We start from the raw sequence: 21572 nt of genomic DNA on the forward strand, positions 1-21572 counted from the left end.
GATCTTCACATAGGATATCAACAAAATGTTCATGTCATTTGATCAAGGGCAACCAAACTTTGGCTTAAAGATGAATATTCAGTTTGAATATATGAATAATATCTTTGGTCATGCTTATATCAACAGTAATATGTACTATGTAGTATGTTAGTGATGTACTGATATTTATTTATATATTTGTAAGGCTAAACACCTGTGCTCTGCAGAAATGTGGATTTATACACAACGGCTTACAATCCAAACACATTTCAGATTTAAAAATTAATTTATTGAGTCTCTTTAACTGCTTCATCAGGGTCATAGTAAGTCTGAAGTCTACCTGGAATAACTGGGCGCAAGTCAGAAAATCACCATTCACTCACACCTATAGAACGTTTGGATATTCAATCCATCAAACAGCATGTGTTTTTGGACTATGAGAGGAAACCGGAACAACCAGAGAAAACCAACGCAGACATGGTGTGAACTGACGGTGACACAGAGTGGGTATTGAATCCAGGACCCTGGAGCTGTGAGATGGCGACACTATCCGTACAGTTCATTAAATGTAACCTTTATTAGAAAGTTCATATTGCTTGCAATATTAATAACTGAATGACCTATATATAATAAATAAAAAAAAATAAAACAAAACCCAGTGGTAGAATAAACATTTCCAAACTTAATAGGCCTATGGTTTGCCATAAAGTACTTTTTCCTTTGAATGTCACTGGATTTATTACTTGAATTACTTTGTCATAAAGTACAATTATTGTAGTGAGTGTCAAAAAAGAGATCGGCAGACATCTATTATTGCTCAAAGGTGCTCTTTATTACACCCTGATAAACGTGTAGGGAACAGAGACAGAGAGAGAGAGCAATTTGGGCTTGATGTATGGCCACAAACTCTGGAGGAGGAATAACGCTAAGAAAGCGGAAAATGCCACACACTAAGTTCAACACACACAACAATACAAACACCCATCAACAACATTAAGCCCCATAAATAACCCAAAAGAGTATTGGGCAGAGTGAATGCAAATGTTCCTCATGTATCCCGACTGGCCCAGGCTGCACTCGTGGTTCCAAGCAAGCTAAGTAGGGACTAAACAAGGCAGAGCACTGAATGACCAGTGGGACATGTCAACATGGCAAAATGCAAGCATCCAGCAACAATTACAAAATCTGTACGATCTCCAGCTACAGAAGAGATCACGTTTGTTCACAACTGACTCACAACAACAACATCATGGGCTACATTTCACAAGGAGGGTTTGCTCATGGAAAGATCAGGGAACAGAGACTAAAAAGCATGCAGAGCTGTGCCAAGCCAAGCCTAGTAGTTACCATGCAATGAATACGTATCATTGGGCAACTTACTCTGGCAGTAGTAGAGTACAGTTAAAGCAGATAGAGTTGTTATTTCAGTAACAGTATTTACAGTGCACCTGAGTGTTAGCTTGCAATAAGCATGGACATAGTTTTATTTTGAATGATAACCAAACTTGTAATACAAATATATCCAGTGAGATTTGGGGAAATAAACATTGGACAAAAGATTATGTTTGCAAATGTTTTGTTGATAACCACACTGCACTGAAAATCTCATTCCCTTCTGTCATAGAAGCTCAGAACTGAAACTCCGTATATGGACATTGCAAACAACTTAAGTGTAGGAGGTGTTGAACAGGTTATAGTGTAAATAGACATATATGGTCATTCAAACTGAAAACTGCTAAATGCCTCAAATAAGTGATCTGTCCAAATGAGTTCATGTAAAACACAAAATCCTTCCTCTTTGCGGTAATCTCCTTAATATTCCAAATCTGAATCATGTTTTGAATTTCTCACTAATTAGCGATCACAGCCAGTTTTCGCCATGCCTCACTGGCAACGTCATAATCGTTTAAGAAAATAACGTTTGACTGAGGGATTTTCTGGCTCTTACCATTTACTGGTGTGTGGTGTCCTCTGCTGGACATTAAACAACATAACAACAACCTCATAAAAATGACTGATCTTTAACCACAGCATGAGGTTCCGTTCAAACCGATACAGGAAGTCAGTTTAAAACCTTAGATAAAAGTGAACATTAACATGTTATTCTTTCATTCTTTCTTTCTTTCTAAATCATTTTGTCTTTACATGTTTTGTGCTTTTTGTTTGCTTGTTTTCAGTGCGTCCTTAAATATTTTACCTTTGTATGTTTTGTTTAATTTTGTTAATTAATTTTATGTTGTTTTCTTTTTTTGTTTAATCCTTTCTTTTGTTCATTTTGTTTATTTTCTGTTCTTTGTTTCTTTAGTGCTTCAATTTTTTATTTGTCACATTTTCCTACATTTGTTTTCTTTATTTCATTCCTTTCATTTTTATTCTTTTATTCCTTCATTAAACATTATTTTTTATTTGAAAAATCATATCCCCAGAATATTTATTTTCCCTAAATTATGCTATTGTTATGCATCGGCCAATTGAAATATAAGAAGCTTGTTTCATTTCCCTGTAAACTTGCTTTTTTTTAGGGATACATATATTTTCTGGCAAAATAAAGTGTATAACTCATTACTGATTAGGAGTCAACTTCCAAAGAACTGATTCTTTGAGCATCTAGGAGCTAGAAGTAGCGATGAAATGCAACCATCTTCTAAGACTGAACTTTGGAGGTGTGGAATAATATTTCACCAGCCTTCTCCAGAGATGTCTTCTCCTGAATAAAAAGAAAGTTGGTGAATAGGAAAAGGGGTGGATCCAGTAATTAATTCTGCAATAACATGGGCATAATGTCCATTTTATCTGGTTATGCAAACATTAAGAGTGGTCTCTGACCTTTATGGAGTAGCATAGGCCTTTACACTGCTCTCATATTTAAACAATCAAAGCACATTGACCTTGGCGATTATTTGCCTCACACCTCACCTCTAAAACCATATCAAAGAGTAAAAAGGTCTTTCTACATGCTTTACCTGCTCTTGATTGACAGACTCTGGCTTCTTTCAAAAAGACAAACACACACACACACACACACACAAACACACACAGAGTAACATACAGTTAACAACAGAAAGCCATAAATGAAATTCTATACTACACTGAATTGAAATCTGTCGTAAGAACGAAATTGCCCTTAATCAAATGTATGCAATGTGTTATTTCCTGTGAACAATCAAACCCTACAGCCACAGGAAGTTAAGCATGACCTCACAACAAAAAATTTTCCCCTCATTGTGGGCACAAAATTAACCAGTGCAGGTGGCTGTTGCTGACATAACATCTGTGCAGTTAGTGCCCTTCTCGAAGCATGTTGAGCTGTCTAGTCATGTTGTGGTTGAAAAGAAGTCATTGTATCTCGTTAAAATCTGCGCTGTTAGTGTAACTTTTTTTTTTCCAAAGATCCTGATGATTGTATCCTGCTGAGGCACACTGGATTTCACAAGAATGATGCTCTGAATGTGACACATCATGTGCAGTGAAGCTGAAGTACAGGAATGAGGAACACCACCAGGGAAAGTCTGGGCATGTCAATAACGAACACATGAAAATGAAAACACTGAATGTTGGATGATTACCTCTGGATCACAAACACCATTGAAAACTATCCCAGAGACACTGGATTGAAGCTCCACCACTCCAGAGAACCTAGTTCCAGTGCTCCACAGCCAAGTGCTGGGGGGATTTATACCCTCAGACCCATGCTTGGGGAGGAGGGAGATACAGTATATGTCCAAATGTTTCTGGACAGTCAAGAGAACGCTGAATTCTTTACTTTAGCTGCTTTTAAAGTGTCCCTTTGTATGAACACATGTTCAACTGGTCATGGTTTGGTCTAAAATGGAGTCGACTCTCTGTTTTATCTTAAAACAAAAAACTCAGTCCTGCGACATGGGGTAAATATTACTGTGAAATATCCCAAATCATTTTCAGAGTCTGCTTCCAAACGTGTTGTGCTGTCCAATGCCTCTCTGCACAGTGAGGGAAAGCAAAATAAAGTCTAAAAGTATTTACTTGTTAGGAGTCGATTCCCAAAAAACTGACAGTTTCAGTTTGTGCAGCGCACTTCAAACTTAAAACAAATAAAGCTTTGAATAAAAGTGAATCATATATCACTACAATCTTTCGCAATGACACACACACACACACTTAGTAACATACTAGGCCAGTTACCATAAGCAAGCCACAAGTGAAAGCACATACTTCACTTGAAATTTGTTTCAAGAACATCGGTGCCTTTCAAAGGCATACATTCTATGTGTGATTTCCTGTGTCAAATCAAGCCCTACAGCCACAGGAAGTTGAGAATGACCTCACACACGCATAGCAGGAAACTAGAAAACATTTGGCTTTCTTTTCCTTATCTCTCATTGAGCTTCAGCAGAAAAAAGAGCAACAATGATTATATTCCTTCTGCTTCTGTTCGAAAAGAGTAAGTCATGCTTTATATGGATTATATTTTGCATGATGTACATGACATAAACATATGTAAAACCCCCTTTTTGAACAGACCATTAGAAATGGATGAAAAAAAATGGAATTAAATCTTACTACATTAACTTACATTGAAGTGTCATTCTTGAAAGAAGAACGTGTCTCGATTGGTCAAATTTTTGGTTTAGTACATCATCTAACACAGCAGCTGTCCTTCACATTGTGTGAAAACCTCATGATGAACGGACCAATAGGAATTCTCCAAAATTACTTTTAATATTGACTAACATCGAAAGTTAAGAAAGGTTTCTTTTTCTTTCGCTGATCAAGTTAATCTTTTGGATATATTTGTTTTTCTTTGAACAGTGTCGATATGTCTTTTTTTTCCCTCAGTAGTACCTTTCCATTCACCAATGTGGGCAAATGTTTGAAGACACCTGCTCACGGAGCATTTGTTCTGAATAGAACGCTCAGTCACTCTGGTGTTACCCTCAAGGTTGCAAACTCAGACATTTTAGTTAGGGAATATATTGGTACAATATTCTATAACAATAGTAGATTTACAGTTGTCTTGATTTAATACGCTCCATTTCATCTCCAGTACTACGGTGTTATTTTATTTTACACAGCTCAAAAACTATAACAAAAACTTACAAATATTCATCGGTCCTACTGGGAAAAAATGTAATGTACCATTAGAAAACAGAGATGGACTTTAGAACCACTACTGTACGTTTAAAGGCACATTTCTATTGTTTGCACCTTACTTTAGTAACAAAAAATATATACCCGTACTGTACATACTATACTGTAAATTTTCTTACAGCGAAGGGTTATAAATGACAGTTTGTCCATGTTTGCTTCATGTAAGTTTTATCTTAAATATTGTAATATTTTGCGAGGTATTGTTTAGCCACAAGAATAATAGTACACTTTCAGGTATTCCATTATAATATATATATGCTTGGACACTAATGGTTCTAATGGACACTTGCGCTTATGTTTAGTTGCAGGTGATCTCACTGGCCCGAAAGAAGTGAAGGAATGTGCTGGAAGATCCATCCACATCACATGCCAGTACCATCCCTTTTACCGAAACAATGTGAAATATTGGTGCAAGGGTTATTATTTTAATTTCTGCCAAACACTCATACGCACGGATCAGTCAGCTCAGCCCAATGGACCAGTGACCATAGAGGACAATAAAACCCAGGGCTTTTTCATCATCCACATGAAGGATGTTAAACAAGACGATACCGGACTGTACTGGTGTGGCATAGAACGGGTCAGCAGACACGTGTATATCTATATGGAGATAGCCATCTCACCAGGTAAAATCACTATGTTTGTTATCAATATAATTTCATAATCATAAGGCACAACATGGACTCCATGAGTTACAATGAGTTTCATTTCTTTTGAACTGAAAATGAAAATGAGAGCATAAAGATAGGGTGAAATGACAGTAATACAATAGTTAGAAACTCTGAGAATAAAGATGATTTTATATACGACTGTACTCCACCTATTGCTCTGCATACTTTATTAGCCCTGTTTCACCCTGTTTTTCATTAGTCAGGACCGCTATTTTGGTAGTGGACCTTTCTCAGAGCTGCAGTGACACTGATGTGGTGGTGGAATGTTAAGAGTGGATCAGACACAGCAACATACATAGTGCACCTATATGGTCAGTACTGATTAAATGAACAATGAATGTAGAAAACACATTGTGTTATTTATGGCTGATTGCTGTGTATATAAACATTAGGCATTCAAATACATTTTGGTGTAACATGTAATTCCAAATTCATGCTATTTTGTCATCTTATGGTAAGTGTTGCACGGCATTAATTATTCAATATAGAATACCTAAAAATTTATATCAAAAATTTATATCATAGTTCATGATTATAATCAAAAAACAATTTTTATAAAATTCAGAAAAGGATACAACCAGAGAGAAATGCGATTTCCCACAATCACGACGTTTGAATTTTTTATTATAATTAAATGTTAAATTAAAAAACAAAAAATGCTTTAAAACTTTAGTACACCCAACACATATCTCCAAGTAATCTGAAACACATATTGCGATATTGATGTCTGGGCTCTGGTGTGGCGAGTCCATTGTTTTGAGAACACCAGCAGCCTCTTTATTTAATTAACATAATTACTGATCCGTGTTCTTTCAAATCCATAGTGAATTTTTCTTTTTTTGGTATCGCTTTATTTTGATGGTCCCCCTGTAGAGATTTCACATACTTTCAGTAACTTGCATTGCAACTAGCTGTAAGAGAGTATCTGTAGATAGTTAATTTACCATTAATAAACACATCAGCAGACTGTCAGTTTAATTTACTTAAGCACTCATTTAGATTCTTTATTATTGACTACAGAGACTGTAGTATGTTTAAGTTTAGTGTAAGTTTACTCATTTGGTTTTCATCATTAGACCATCGTCACGCTATCAGTGTCATTTCTGTGTCATGTGCTACAAACATCAGTGAACTGTCAGTAGCATACCTATTTCAGTGGAATACTTATTAAGGTTTCAGTAGAATGCATATAACCATTTCAGTGGAATGAATGTAGAAATTCCAGAGCTTTCAGTGTTATTTCTGTAGATGTGCTACAAACTATCTACAGGCTGTCAGTAGCATAATAGTATACATGGCAAAAATGGAAATGTCAGTGGTACGTGTAAAAATTCTCAAGGCATCATTGTTATTCCCACAGATTTGCTTCAAACTACAATAGCGTATACATTGGCATTTGAATAGGATACCTGTTAACTCTCAGTAAAAGGTATATAGACCTTTCAGTAGATTTAATATGGAAATAATGATGCTTTCTAATGGAAACGTCCTGGGTACACTGGGTCTCTTAAGTAAGCACCTGTAGATGTGAATTTGGACCATCCAAATAAAATGAACACTGTCTAATTAATAGATTATTTGTACAATATAAGTACAATATTTGTGCCATCCTTAAGGTTCTAGAGACAAACTAATAAACATTGTAGATTTACAGATACGCAGTTGATCTTTGCTGTGGTTTCAACTGATGTTTAGAGACTGTGTTGAAAATAATTATTCATTATTGTCAGTTCATTAAAATTTGCTAAGCATACTTCTGACAACAATAAACAATTATTTTCTATTTAAGACCTATTTAAGTAAATTCAGAAATAAAATTTAAGGCAACAGTGTGCAATAATTACAGTCTTTCAAGCTAACATTTAACTCATATTAAAATGTATAAATAAATAAATAAAAAATACCAGCCAACTCAGATATATCAATAACCTTTAATGTGCCATGAGTCCAAATGTGGTTACAGAGTGTTTGTTACTGCTAACAATAATCACAGCAAACACATTCGATTCAGTTCTACTTAATCCTGCTTCAAATTACAACTTTTATTCCTATAGATTCATTCAATCATTCATTGTCTGTAAGCATTTATCCAGTTCAGGGTCGAGGTGGGTCTGAAGCCTACCCAGAATCACTGGGAGCAAGGTGGCAACACACCCTGAAGGGGGTGCCAGTCCTTCGCAGGGTGACACATACTCACACATTCACTCATACCTATAGACACGTTTGAGATGCTAATCCACCTACCAGTGTGTGTTATGGGACTGCGGGAGGAAACCCATGCGGATGCAGGGAGAACGCACCAAACTCTTCACAGTCATCCAGAGCAGAGCTAGAACGGTGACACTATATGTTGTGCCACTGCGCTGCACCACTTGTATTTTCCAAAATTTTAAAAACTAATAATTATAGCAAATTTAGCAATTATACTAATAAACTAATAACAATTTTAATAATTACAAATTAACAAACTAAGGCTGAACACTCAAAATTACTTAACATTACACAGAATGCTTGTCTCCTTCATGTCTGACTTCACTGGGAGGATCTGTCAGTAAAATAATTATTTCGTGGTTCCTTCTCCAGCTCAGAGTGACTTTGTCATTGTCATTGTAAAGAAAACTAAAGTTTAATCTCCACAATGAAACTTTCCGTTCTCCTTTCATCACTTTAAGACACAAATCATGCTGTATACCCTACATGGTGCACTACTTAAAAAAAAAAAACTTTAAAAGGCGAGAAATACTTAAATAAATAACCATTGAATGTATTATTATTTTTTTTAAATGAAATGCCTTTACATCAGGCAAACCTTTTACTATTTAAGTGAACATCCTACAATTCACCACCCACAGTGCACTACATAGGGACAATAGGCATTAAGCAACAAACTGAATGCATTGACAAACTGACTACGCAAAGTATCATATTAGTTAGAACCTTACATTTTATCAATCTTGGAGTAAAAACCGTGCAGCGCCGACAACCTTAACGCTTCCCCCCACCTTCCCAGATCACCTGGGGTCAGTTTTTCAAAAGGGATCCGACAAGATTAAAACAATCTAGTGGAATTAAACTTGAAAAATGGGTTTTTCAAAATAGTTTACAAAATTTTTTTTAATCCTGAAAATTTGGATCTAGATTTTGTAATCCATTCTAATCTTTAATCAGGATGAAATGCTACAGTTGGGTTTTGTTCTAGTAGAAATCTTGGATAGTTTTGATACCAAATAAAAAGATTATCATGATCCCACCTTGAGAGGTGCATTTAAGCATGATTCTAGTGTGTTGAGGACAAACTTTGTACAGAAACAATTTGGAAATAAACCAGTTTTCACACTCAACCATATTTACAATTTAAAAACACGTAACTCTTTTTTAAATATGTTGGCAAGAATAAGAAACAATTATGGATGAAGAATGCTGTGTTAAACCTTTATTTCTCTTGTGATCTTTGAAATTTTAGTAATTTGTTTCATACATGTAGCTCAAAATGTTCTTCAGACAAAAAGTGTACAATTAAAATGAAATTGAAGATAGGATCAAATGTAAACAAGTAATTAAAATCGTAATGAATGTGTGGAGATGGAGAATAAAGGGAACAATTTGCTCTTTTAAAATGCTTGATTTAATCATTTTATTTTTCATTAACAAAAACAAAAATGGTAAAATGATTTGTCCAGCAGATGGCAATATTGACGAATATTACATCACAGAAAATTCAGATGTAGAAATCCTTATACTGAGATGTCTGGACGAGCTTAATCCAATATGAAAATCTCTGAGCGACCAGCTATTGGCAAAAATTAACTTGAAGAGTAGCAAACACTTCCTTTTCCACAGATAAAAACACAAAGGGCTGATCACGGTGAGGATTTGTGAAAAATAAGCATTTTTATACCTTTATTTAATAATAATAATCAAAAAGAAAAGTTTCAGCCTTTAAGTACTTTGCAGAAGGAGGGATATTTAAGTGGAAAATTAAATCAAGGTGCAGAAAGCTCATGGAGCTGGTAATGTGCAAGGATGCTTTATCTGGTAAGTTTTGAAACCTAGCCCTTTCTTGAAAACCTTTTCACTATTTTAATTTAGAAGATTAATAGAAATAAATAATGAAATGTGAAGTTTTCCAACTACTTGAGCAACCACACCAAGCAACATTTGTCAAATAAATCAAGCTGCACTATCACTGTTCTTCTTTTTATTATTCTAGACTCCGATTTTGATTTAATGAGCTAAATCCTTAACATGTTGCAGGATTAAAGATGTTATACAAGAAATGTACTCTCAATTTAGACTGGTTAATTACCCAACCCACTCATCTCACTTATTGCTCGACACTAGTATAGAAAATTCAGTATGTAACTTTTGGAAGAGGGTAGGAGTGGGCTTAGGTTGAAGGTAATGCCCTGTTATTTTTATAAGTGAAAAAAGCTATTGTTTCCCTGCAGAAAATGCTCCGCAGTGTTTAAAGCCAACAACACAGCATCCTGTTAAAGAGACCACCACGCTACCAGTGACCACCACCAGATTAACAACTCCAGAAACTACAGAAACTACGTGGACCACGCAAGAAACTTCCAGTACCTCAGACCTGACATATATAAATCCTGAGGCCATTACAAAGTATGGGACTGTATTAACACACACATTAAAAAATGGTTGTAATGATTTGCAACTGGAAATATAATATTCCATATTTGTGATGTTCTGTTTACAGAGAGATTACATTCACTGAAAGTCTAGTCTACAAACTCTGGACCCTCCTGCGCTGGATTCTTTTCTTCGGACTGTGTTCCTTCCTCCTGTCGTTCACTTTGTACATCCAACTTCGACAAAGAAGAGACTGAGGCTTCTCTGAGTCTTTGAACTGTGTTTTAATTTCCATCTATTGTCAGTAAAAACCTGTAGTAACTTGAAGGTAACATGTCCTTTAAAGGAACACTTCATCAGGCCCGGAGCCGGAGGTGGGGGTGGTGGTGGGGGGGCAAGAGCAATGCCCCACCCCCTTATTATTATTTGTATTTTGTATATATATATTATATTAAAATTATTTTTCACGTCAGTCAAACTGATTAGCGCTGTTAGTTATTGGACCAGAGTGAAACATTATCTAATGGCATTGCTGCCTAAAACAGCTGCATGAAGACAAAAGACCGGACAGCAACACACAAAATGAAGCAACATCAGGTTCTCCTTTTCACGTTTTGAGTAAATATATTCATTATGCATAAATTTCTTTCACTGTCCAATCAATCTGACTGATCCCTCTATACTTATTTGATGTCTCTCATTATAAACTTGCACTGTGTTTTCCTCCTAAACAAAAGTGATGCAAAGTCAACTCCATAATAGTAGACTTCTTGTGTTGGACATGTCTGGAAGTCAAGGTCGACTCTAAATGAGAGACTCTGAGAGTCTGAATTTGTTAAAAGTGATTAAACTATGTGGGGCGGCATGGTGGCGCAGTCACACAGCTCCAGGGACCTGGAGGTTATGGGTTCGATTCCCTCTCCGGGTGACTGTCTGTGAGGAGTTGATGTGTCCTCCCCGTGTCTCCGGGTGCTCCGGTTTCCTCCCACAGTGCAAAAACACACGTTGGTAGGTGGATTTGTGACTCAAAAGTGTCCGTAGGTGTGAGTGTGTGAGTGAATGCGTGTGTGTGTGTTGCCCTGTGAAGGACTGGCGCCCCCTCCAGGGTGTATTCCCGCCTTGCGCCCAATAATTCCAGGTAGGCTCTGGAACCACCGCGACCCTGAAATGGATAAGGGTTACAGATAATGAATGTTCAAACTATGTTTAAACTATGTTCAGTGTGGGAACGTGTTTGCTCTATGAGAGTCTATGTGGTAGAGTTAAGTGGAGCCGAACAATCATTTCACTGACTCCAGCAACTGGTGTTGAGTCAGAGTCACTAAGGTTTAACAGCACAAATATTTAAGATAAAACAAAACATAACCAATAAATAAATAGAAACCGTGGTTTTAAAAAATGTGTGCAATCAAGTGGGATGTTTCAAACATTAATTCCATTTCCAGTAAAGGACGTCAAAAACAGGGAAACCACTACTGTGTGGTAAACAACACAATCCACTTTATACCTCAGTTGGATAATTAAGATTTATTTTATTATGTTATAATGATGTGTACTTTAACAACTGTAGCCTGTGTGTATGTAATGTTTTGCTATATTGCACAAAAATCATAAAATACAAAAATATTTTTGTTAGTATGAATTTGCTCATTTTGAAGTAGTCGTATAAATATTTAGAAAATGTCTGTTATATGTCATAATATTTTTAGTCTTGAATTTTTAGATGCAAATCACATCATGGAACATGTGTAGATTTTTCACTCACTTATATACCCACTCACTCATGTTTAGCAGGATTAAAGTTCTACACAAGGGGGCACCATTAGTAGTCAGTACAATAATTTTCCTGGTTTATAAGAACTGTACTTCACGAGTGTCTCTGCATTCTTGCTTTTGTTTTAAGACATTGTAACTTTTCGCATGGTGGCGCAGCAGGTAGTGTCGCAGTCACACAGCTCCAGGGGCCTGGAGGTTGTGGGTTCGATTCCCGCTCCGGGTGACTGTCTGTGAGGAGTTGGTGTGTTCTCCCTGTGTCCACGTGGGTTTCCTCCGGGTGCTCCGGTTTCCTCCCACAGTCTAAAAACATGCGTTGGTAGGTTGATTGGCGACTCAAAAGTGACCGTAGGTGTGAGTGTGTGAGTGAATGTGTGTATTGCCCTGTGAAGGACTGGTGCCCCCCCAGGGTGTATTCCTGCCTTGCGCCCAATGATTCCAGGTAGGCTCTGGACCCACCGTGACCCTGAATTGGATAAGCGGTTACAGATAATGGATAGATGGATGGATGATTTGCATGTTATTAGCATTATTTCTTTCAATAAGCAAAACCATAAACATAATTACATAACAGAATAAATCATTAATCTACAGGGAATTAACAGCATATTTGAACCTAATCCGATTTTGGCCTTGAAATGAAATCCTATAAAAGCTGTACATAATCACACCGTTGTAATTAGCGTGGTGCAAGTAATTTTGTAATGATTTGAATCACTTAATTAAGCTGCTTATTCAATTATTATTTCATTATTTACTGTTTTTCCTCCTGACTTGAAAAGTGATCAGACTCAATTTAATGCTGTCCAGCCGTGTGAACGATTGAGGCTAAAGCTCACATCCTGGAGTGTGTAAATGGACACTGTCTCACCTTAAAGAGATCAATTAATGAGCTCATTTATAATTAAGCAGTATCGATCCCTTCTGCTTGGTGGTGGAAATTAAATACCTCATGTGTAGCCTTGTATATCATTTGCTTAGCTTGTTATGCATGGTCATAAACTCATCAAATGGATACTGGAGGTACTTCTTATTTCCTGTTTTTCACATGATTTCCAATCGATTCTTTGGAATGTATTAAATAGATTTGTAATGAAACCCTCCATCCACTTTATTAGCATCACTCACTTTTGCTGCTTTATATGGACCACAAAACAATGTTTACAACATTGACAAAATTAGAACACAATATGAAGTGGGTCCATGTAAGGTTTATCAGTTTATCCATTTAACTGATAAACATAAATATTTGGATTTACCTGATTTAAATCCAAATATTTAAACTGAGTGTAAATATTCCCTTTGTTTTTCCAATTTTCTAATATTTTCTTTTAGGCTCCTAAAAATCTGAATTTCTAAAAAAAAAAAAAAAAAAAAAAAAAGCAAAAGAGGCTCTTTACTCCATTTTTTCCATTAAAAAATAGTAAGGTGTTATGTCAACGTGAGCCACCACAACAGCTTGGGTTGGTATAGATTCTGAAAAGACCATTCATTGATATTTCCCCAGATAGTGGTGGTGAACACTGGTTTGGAATTATCCTTTCCTCTGTGAGGGCAAGTGGCCCATAAGAAGTCACTTGAATTGTGCCTCCAAACATTCAGGCCTATACCATACTCTGTGTTCACACTATACTTGCACTCCACCCTCACCCACTTCTGGAATGTACGGGGAAGATGAGTCTTCTCATCGTATTACTTTTAATATCAGTGTATACCTGACTGTAGATCAACAAATGCAGATCTCTCACAGATTTCTTGACCAGATCAACTGACTAAATACACTTGCTAAATAGACTGAACACAGTCATGAAATCATAACACAAAATGGCACACTTTGAAGCAGCTTCATATGAGCCTATGAGTGATATAACACCTGTTAGCACTGGTTTGTGGACTAGCAGAAAGATCTAACAAGATCTACTACCTTTTGGGATAAGTTGAAGTATGGTTTATGATCTAGAAGAAATCATCCAATATCACAATCTGACCACACATCTAGTGGCTGAATGCCATCAAATCCATGCAACAATGTCCCATAGTGAAATCCTGCTCAGAAGAGGAAAAAGCTGTTAATTCACTAAATTTGGACATAATACATATGAACTATTTATAACTTTACATTTAAAAGAAATGTTGTACAACAAGGTATCTGAAATCAGTATAGGATATTATTTGATTGGTGGACCATTCCATCCACAGCAGTAATATGCCAGTGGTCAGAAACTGACCATTGATGCAGGGCTAGAGGATGGTTATAACAAGCTGTGTATCAACAGAAGGCAACAGAGGGCTTAGGGTCTCCAACTTGTTCACTAGCAAGGTGCAGTTAAAACTTAGAGGTTTCAAGTGGACAGTGAGTGGATATACCAATGTTATCAACATCTGATTGTTTGAAAGAAATGGCCAGAGGGACATGGGAGCTGAAAATAAATAGTCTGGGTGAGACGTCTCAGTGATAAACTGCTCCCTGGCCTGGGAAAACAGCATATGCTCCGTTTTCTCCTTTCTAAGTGCAAGCGTATTGATCTCAACAAGCAATCACCAAAGCCATCAAGAGCAGTACGCAGGTTCGGTTTCTCCGCCCCCTGATGAGCACTCTCCAGGAGATTGTTCTCTGATGAACAACAAACATTTTTTGATTATTTCCAGCCCTCTGGCAGCCCTTCGGCACCACAGGCCCGTTTGAAGAACACGATCGTGAGAGGGATCAGTAAAGCTCATGAATCCTGAGTAAAATCAGCTCCTCCTTTTCGGTGGCGAATATACACTTTCTCAAAGGCAAAACTTTCATAAGTAATTAAGCTGAAGAATCAGCTCCACAAGGTGCAGCAGGGGCATCAATATTTATGAATAATTAATACATAAGATATCATCTGTCATTGGAGCACCAAACCACAACTTATTTATGAAATTCCTTGATTCTGTGCTTATGCATATTAATGTGGAGATCTGGGCCGCACCAGCACAGAAACTCTGAAACATGATCACCTACCACAACATCTCCAGAAACCCAACAGTGGGATCTGGCATTTCAACCGTACTCACTTCAAAAACACTTTTAATTGAAGCTAAACCTCTTTAAGCAAAGTCCTCCCTTGTGCCTAAGGCTGTATCCAGCACCACTGGCACCGTTAATGCATGCTCAATTACATATGGGCACTTACAATTTCTCTGCTCTCACACAGCCTGTCACCTCTTCACTCAAAGTCCATACTGGCTTTTATAATCCTAAATAAATATGGGGAAAACAAGTAAAGCGAAGAAAGAGAACTAAGCAAAAATGGCTAAATACCTGAGTAAAAGACTGCAGGTATTAGACTGGCCTGCCTGCAGTCCAAACCTGTCTCCCACTGAATACGTGTTGCGCATTATGAAGCGCAAAATATGCCAATGGAGAACCTGGACTGTTGAGCAACTGATGTTGTACATCAAGCAAGAATGCGAAAGAAGAAAGAGTAAATATTTGCAAAAAAAAAAGTTTATCTGTTTGAACATTAAATATCTTGTCTTTGTAGTGTATTCAACTGAATATTGAATTTGAAAGTTGAAAAGGATTTGCAAATCATTGTATTCTGTTTTTATTTATGATTCACACAACTTTCCAACGTCATTGGGGTTGTAAATCTTGCTAGTGTCCATTTGGGATTTCTCAAATGTTTGCTCTGACTTAAATGGTGAGGAGGAATAAGTATTTCTTGACCCTAAAAGCTACATCACAGAGATGTATTACAGTTACAATAGTCCTCCAAAGTCATGAAGACCTTAGACGATCAGGAACTGCAAGAGTCTGTATCCAAGGGACACTCGCAAAGGCGACCACCACTTTTGTTGGAGAAGACCATAATGTCTCATCTCACAACTGACAAAGAAACCTTGATGAACCCCAAGCCTTCTGGAAGAATGTCTTCTGCACCTGAAACTCATTGCAAGATGTGGTCCCATTACATCTGGCATACATCTGTATGCACAATCACAATAGGTGCTGTTGCCCTGTGAATGCATACTAAGCTCTACTTCCTGGGAGAGTGATCCCAAAGGGGCATTGCAAGAAATCTCTCTCTAATAAGCAGCTCGTCTGGGTTCTTTTGTGAAAACCCATTGAGAATCTACAGCTGTAAAAGACAAACGAGTCAGCCCCCTCGCCTCCGTCATTTAATATCTTCATCTGGAGCCATTCATGCACAATGGTGGTCCTGCAGCTCGAGAAATTACCACCCGTGTAACAAGATAACAATGTGCTGGCTGCTTGGGGAAGCTGTTCAAAGTAACAGCCGTCTGCATTCCCAGTTTCTTGTCATAAGCCAGACTTTCTGGGGTGCCACAGAGAGAACAAAAGCTGCCTTATGCAGGCGCTTATATGGAGTTCTGAAGCTTTACCTGCGGATTCCTGAAAGATAGTGGACCCAGCGTTATTTTGAATGTCGTGGGGAAAAGATTCCAGGTTGGCGCTGATGTTCCTTGGACTGGAAGTTATTAGATGTACAAAAAAGTTTTAGTGCAATTATTATTATTATTATTTTTTTTGTGTGTATAATCGTAACGCAAAGTCCAAACATTCTCCTGCTCTTTTGTCGTTTTATAATAACTGCTGCATAGTATTAAAAATTACAACGGTCATTTTCATTTTCATTTCATTTTATTATCTGTAACCGCTTATCCAGTTCAAGGTTGCAGTGCAATGGTCATTTTATTAAATGGAAAATAAGCTACAAATTAAGTAGTTTGAAAATGGCAGGTGAGAAGAATTGCTTTGTCACAGCATTCGTTATGAGCTCCATCAAGGAAAATAGCACTGCAAAACAATGTCCATGGATTTTTTTTTATCTTGGGGATAATATTGTATTCAAAACTTAGTTTTAGTTTAGATGATTTAAATATGGTTAATTTAATGTAAGTAATGTTTAATGTTTTGGTTATTATTTGTTGAATAAAATTACAAGTGTACTACACAAACGTTACAGTAAAACTATGAAATTCAAAATTTGTGAATTTTTAATAGCAATTATACATTATACAAAACAACTTTAAAAATTATTTGTACACCTAATATTTCCCCAAACACTTTCATTTGGGTCATACTCATTGATTTGCCTGTGATTCAATGAGATTCATATAATCTTTTAAATGTCTTTTACAGTATGTAGATCTTTGTCAGACATTTTCTGGACCCATCCAAACACTTGTAGTTGTAGGCTAAAATTTGAGCACCCTTCAAACAAAGATATGTTTATATATATACATATATGTTTATATATATTTTCATAATATAGTAAACATTCCTTCCTTCATTACCCTACCAGGAATCTGTGGGCAGAAGGAGAGTACACATCCCTGTCAGGGTGGCAGTCCATCATAGGGCATCACACACTCACCCAGTTACACAAACACACACTCACACCAATGAAGAGGTTGGAAAAATCATTTCACAAAAATTAGGGGAAAACATAAAGATGCATTTGTCTCACTATACAGTTATAGTTTCTTTTGTCAAGGTTAGGATTAAGACTGATTTACAAAGAGTAGGCTCCCAGAGTTTACATCCACACCCATAAAGAAGGAACTATATTGTAGAATATACCTGAGAATGACCTTGAGAGTGGACTGAATCATTTTACACGATTATTTACATATATAGACTGAGAAGTGGGAGGCTTTGGAAATATTTAACAGTGTTTACATGTTACATCCAAGTCTTTGATTCCAAAAACTGAGAGCACAGTTCTTCCCTCCACATCTCAGGCCTCTTCCCAATGGGAATATAGCAAGATCCATCACAGGCAGTTATGCGATGATAATGCTATGGCCAAGGGAAGATTCCCAGCCGTTTCTCATTTCAGGGCGCAAGCAAGAGTCGGCAAATCTCCCACACCATCTGCCGTAGGAAAACGAGGATAATCCCACCTCCTCCGTCAGCGTTCGGCCCGGCATCTCCAGGGCCGGCTGGTCCGCAGATATTTGTTCCAAGCGGAAAACCGCACCATCTGATTCAATCTATTAGGGCGAGCTAATTAGGTACAGTTAACGCTTTGTTGAAACCAACACCCAGGGCTGGAAAAATCTCAGAGAGACAAACGGAGCACGGCTGAGGGTCTGCAGCGACACAGCACTGGATCCCACGCCCAGATGGATGCACTGGAATGGTACGGAAAGGCTAGCTCCAGGGAACAAATAAATAGGTCTTATTTTAGTAGGCTAGCTAAGCTTGAACCCACTGATGATTCATCCCTTGTTTTAAAGTTCTAGTTAGCACACAAAAAGGGAAAGTTAGCAGAGTTTTTGGCCTTCGTACTTTGTCCTCAGTATGTAGTTGTGAGGGCTGAGTCATGGAGTTGAAAAAGTAGTGGACTTCTTGTCCCCAGTGTTCAATGGTACAAAATCACACACACACACACACACACTCACACACACACACACACACACACACACACAATGCTTTGTATAAATGACAATAGATAATGCATTGCCAGATGACTAGCACTCTGGAAGCACAGACTGGCTGTTTCCAATACCAAGCATTGGCTGAAGGGGCATAAAGCCTCCCAGGATTGGGTGATGGAGTAAATATAAGACATCTGAGATGGATGTGAATAGCATTAAAAAAAAAAAGGTTTGACTATAAATTTTGTATTGTAAGTATACTATTAGTAAACAGGTATATATGTATAGTATCTGTTTCTGTGTACAGTTCCACCCATACTATTTACTGTCAGTTATTACAGCGCAAAGACAAACAAAAAATAAGTATAAAGAAGAAAAGAATATAATTTCATTCATCTTTGATTGAGATATGCTTAAGTACAAGTATACTCTAAATATAATTTAGTAGAGTATATGCAAATATCCATCCATCCATCCATCCATTATCTGTAACTGCTTATCCAATTTAGGGTCGCGGGGGTCCAGAGCCTACCTGGAATCATCGGGCGCAAGGCGGGAATACACCCTGGAGGGGACGCCAGTCCTTCACAGGGCATATGCAAATATTATTGTGTTTATTATATCACTGAAAGTATTCTTCCTTATTTTCTTAACTTTAAAAGACATATACTTACAGCACACTTGAATAAACTTCTTTTTTTGTTTCCAGGTAAAAGATAAATATATTTAAATGTACTAGGAATATACTTTAATATCAGTAGGGCTATTTCAAGCACATACATTTTTGTGTGGTAAAAATAATGGCAATAAATAGAAATAAAATTAAGAATAATAAACACAAGTATGTTTTGCTTTCAGTAGTTCTTCAGTGTACTTAATACACAAAATGCCACTAAAATACAGTTTGTAGAAAAATATATATTTAAGTATATTTCACTTAATCTTAGTGGTAATTTCCAAGTAGTAGATTTCGAACAATCGGTTGTGTTTAAGTATATCTTTAATAGCACTAACAATACGTACTTAGAATACTAAGTAAATAATTAGTATACCAAAAATAGCAAACGTCAAATACGTTAATCCTGTGCATGGAAGTATCCTAATTATACATCATTTAAGTATATTCCAGTGTCATTTTTTAAGCTAAGCTAACACACTTCCTGCTAATAGCCTCAAAGAAACGTTAGCGGCTAAGGCTAAAAACATCTGCCCGATCTGAAAGATGCTCTACCACTAGTGACCACTTGGGGACAGCAGTGCTTCATCCACGGCCTTGACTCTGTCCACGCACACCTCACAGCTTTCTGTTTGAGAGCATAACAAACTGGCAGCAGTTTTAGTCTTAGATTAACGTTAGCTCTCCTCCTTCTTACTCCCAACAAATCATTCCCTGTGTCGCTAATGACCTGCCTCCAAACTTCTGGCTTTCACAACTTATTGGACATCCAGTTCACTGGCTTAAAAAACACCGTCCCCCAGGCCCTGCTTTATAAACCTTCAGTGCAGGCCGCAGCTCCACAACATTGTCCAGGGGATTGTGGACTTGAGCAAAATGTCCACTCGCTTCAGAGTGGTGGCTTAACCCCATTGTAAGTTCAGGGGCTCGATATATTGACTGACAGGCCTGCCTCTCTCTCTCTCTCTCTCTCTCTCTCTCTCTCGTTGTCCTTTTCTGTCTCAATCACTTTCACACTATTTCCATGTCTACTCTGTCTTGGTCTCTCAGGCCCCCAAACACCCACTCTCTACTTCTCTCTCTCTTTCCTACTCATTCTCTTGCTCTCTCTTGCTTTTTTGTCTGTTTGACTTCCTGCCCCTGTGTTTTTCTGTTGCTCTGACTAATTTTACTTTGTCTCTTTATCTTTGTTATAACAGCCTCTCTCTCTCTCTCTCTCTCTCTCTCTCTCTATCACACATTCATTCTCTCTCTCTCCTCTTTGTCTGTTTTTTATTTTCTTTATCTAATTTCATCTATGTCTCTGTATCTTTCTTCTCTGTCTAACCCACACCCCCCTTCACTCTCTCTCTCTCTCCTTCTCTCTCTCTCTCTCTCTCTCTCTCTCTCACACACACACACACACAAACACACACACACACAATTTCACTCTATCACCCAGGCTGTCTCTTCTATCTCTCTTACCCTCTCACCCCCCACCCCACACACTCTCTCTTTTTAATTCTCTGTCTCCTTTCTCTCCCTCTCCATCACTTTCTAAGGCTCTGATAACTTTTTTCTTCTTGTCTCTATCTGTATCTCTGCATCCTTCTCTTCTAATTCATTTCTCTCTCTCTCTGTCTCTCTCTCTGTCTCTCTCTCTCTCTCTCTCTCTCTCTCTCTCTCTCTCTCTCTCTCTCTCTGTGTGTGTCTAACACACTAGTATTCCTGGCTTTGTGAGGTATTTCAGTTGTGTTCTTGACAAAAGGAGCTAAATATTTCAGTGCTGTAACCCAAGCCTAATCTTAGGGTGTGTTCACACCTGACAGGTTTGCTTTAGTGAAATCACACAGTTTATTGAAGCGAGTGGGTGAAGTGTAAATGCCACCATGTGAAACCTGGACGAGAGGAGGAGGAGGAGGAGGGGGGGGGGTCTCAGTCCAAATTCATTTTAGACCGGCTCTTAAACAATAATAATTAAATTAAAGCCATGGCAATAGAATGGGACACTCTGAAGTACCTGCACATGAGCCTAATTTCCAATGGTTAGCTTGCCCCCTCCAGTGTGGGGCTGTAGGACAGCGAATCTGCATTTTCTGGGAAGATGCATCACTCTTTGAAACCTCTGGGGTGAGTTGGAGTGGCGTCTGTGATCCTAATGGTCCAACATCATCTACTAATGTTTCTTGTGGCTTAACGCCATCAAATGTTCAAGCATCGAGGGCAAAGCTGTCCTAGGGGTGTAAAAAAAGGGAAACATATGATTAATTAATATGGTACCACTTTAGAATATGACTACACTTATAAATGGTTTACAATCTGTATATAAATGTTATTAATCAGGTTATAAACACATTATATATAAGCCATTAATAATAATTTATGACACATAGAAAGGG

At 37.5% G+C, this 21572-nt stretch overlaps 2 protein-coding genes across 3 annotated transcripts in view; one reads left to right on the forward strand and one right to left on the reverse strand.

Moving 5' to 3' along the window:
- Positions 1-21211, reverse strand: part of sh3bp4 (SH3-domain binding protein 4) — a 41677-nt gene extending 20466 nt beyond the window's left edge. For both annotated transcript variants that reach the window (XM_066641318.1, XM_066641314.1), the window contains exons 1-3: positions 21194-21211; positions 2943-2969; positions 2546-2686 (exon numbers count right to left, since the gene is read on the reverse strand). The gene's annotated coding sequence lies outside the window, so the exon portion shown is untranslated. The remainder of the gene's footprint in view (positions 1-2545; positions 2687-2942; positions 2970-21193) is intronic.
- LOC136664216 (CMRF35-like molecule 3) lies at positions 4357-10730 on the forward strand. The gene is made up of 4 exons (XM_066641319.1): positions 4357-4399; positions 5409-5732; positions 10226-10400; positions 10495-10730. The coding sequence occupies exons 1-4, from the start codon at positions 4366-4368 to the stop codon at positions 10622-10624; spliced, it is 663 nt and encodes a 220-aa protein (XP_066497416.1). The 5' UTR covers positions 4357-4365; the 3' UTR covers positions 10625-10730.
- Positions 21212-21572: the final 361 nt, after the last annotated feature.

This window comes from Hoplias malabaricus, chromosome 12 (genome assembly GCF_029633855.1).
Source record: "Hoplias malabaricus isolate fHopMal1 chromosome 12, fHopMal1.hap1, whole genome shotgun sequence".
NCBI lineage: Eukaryota > Metazoa > Chordata > Actinopteri > Characiformes > Erythrinidae > Hoplias > Hoplias malabaricus.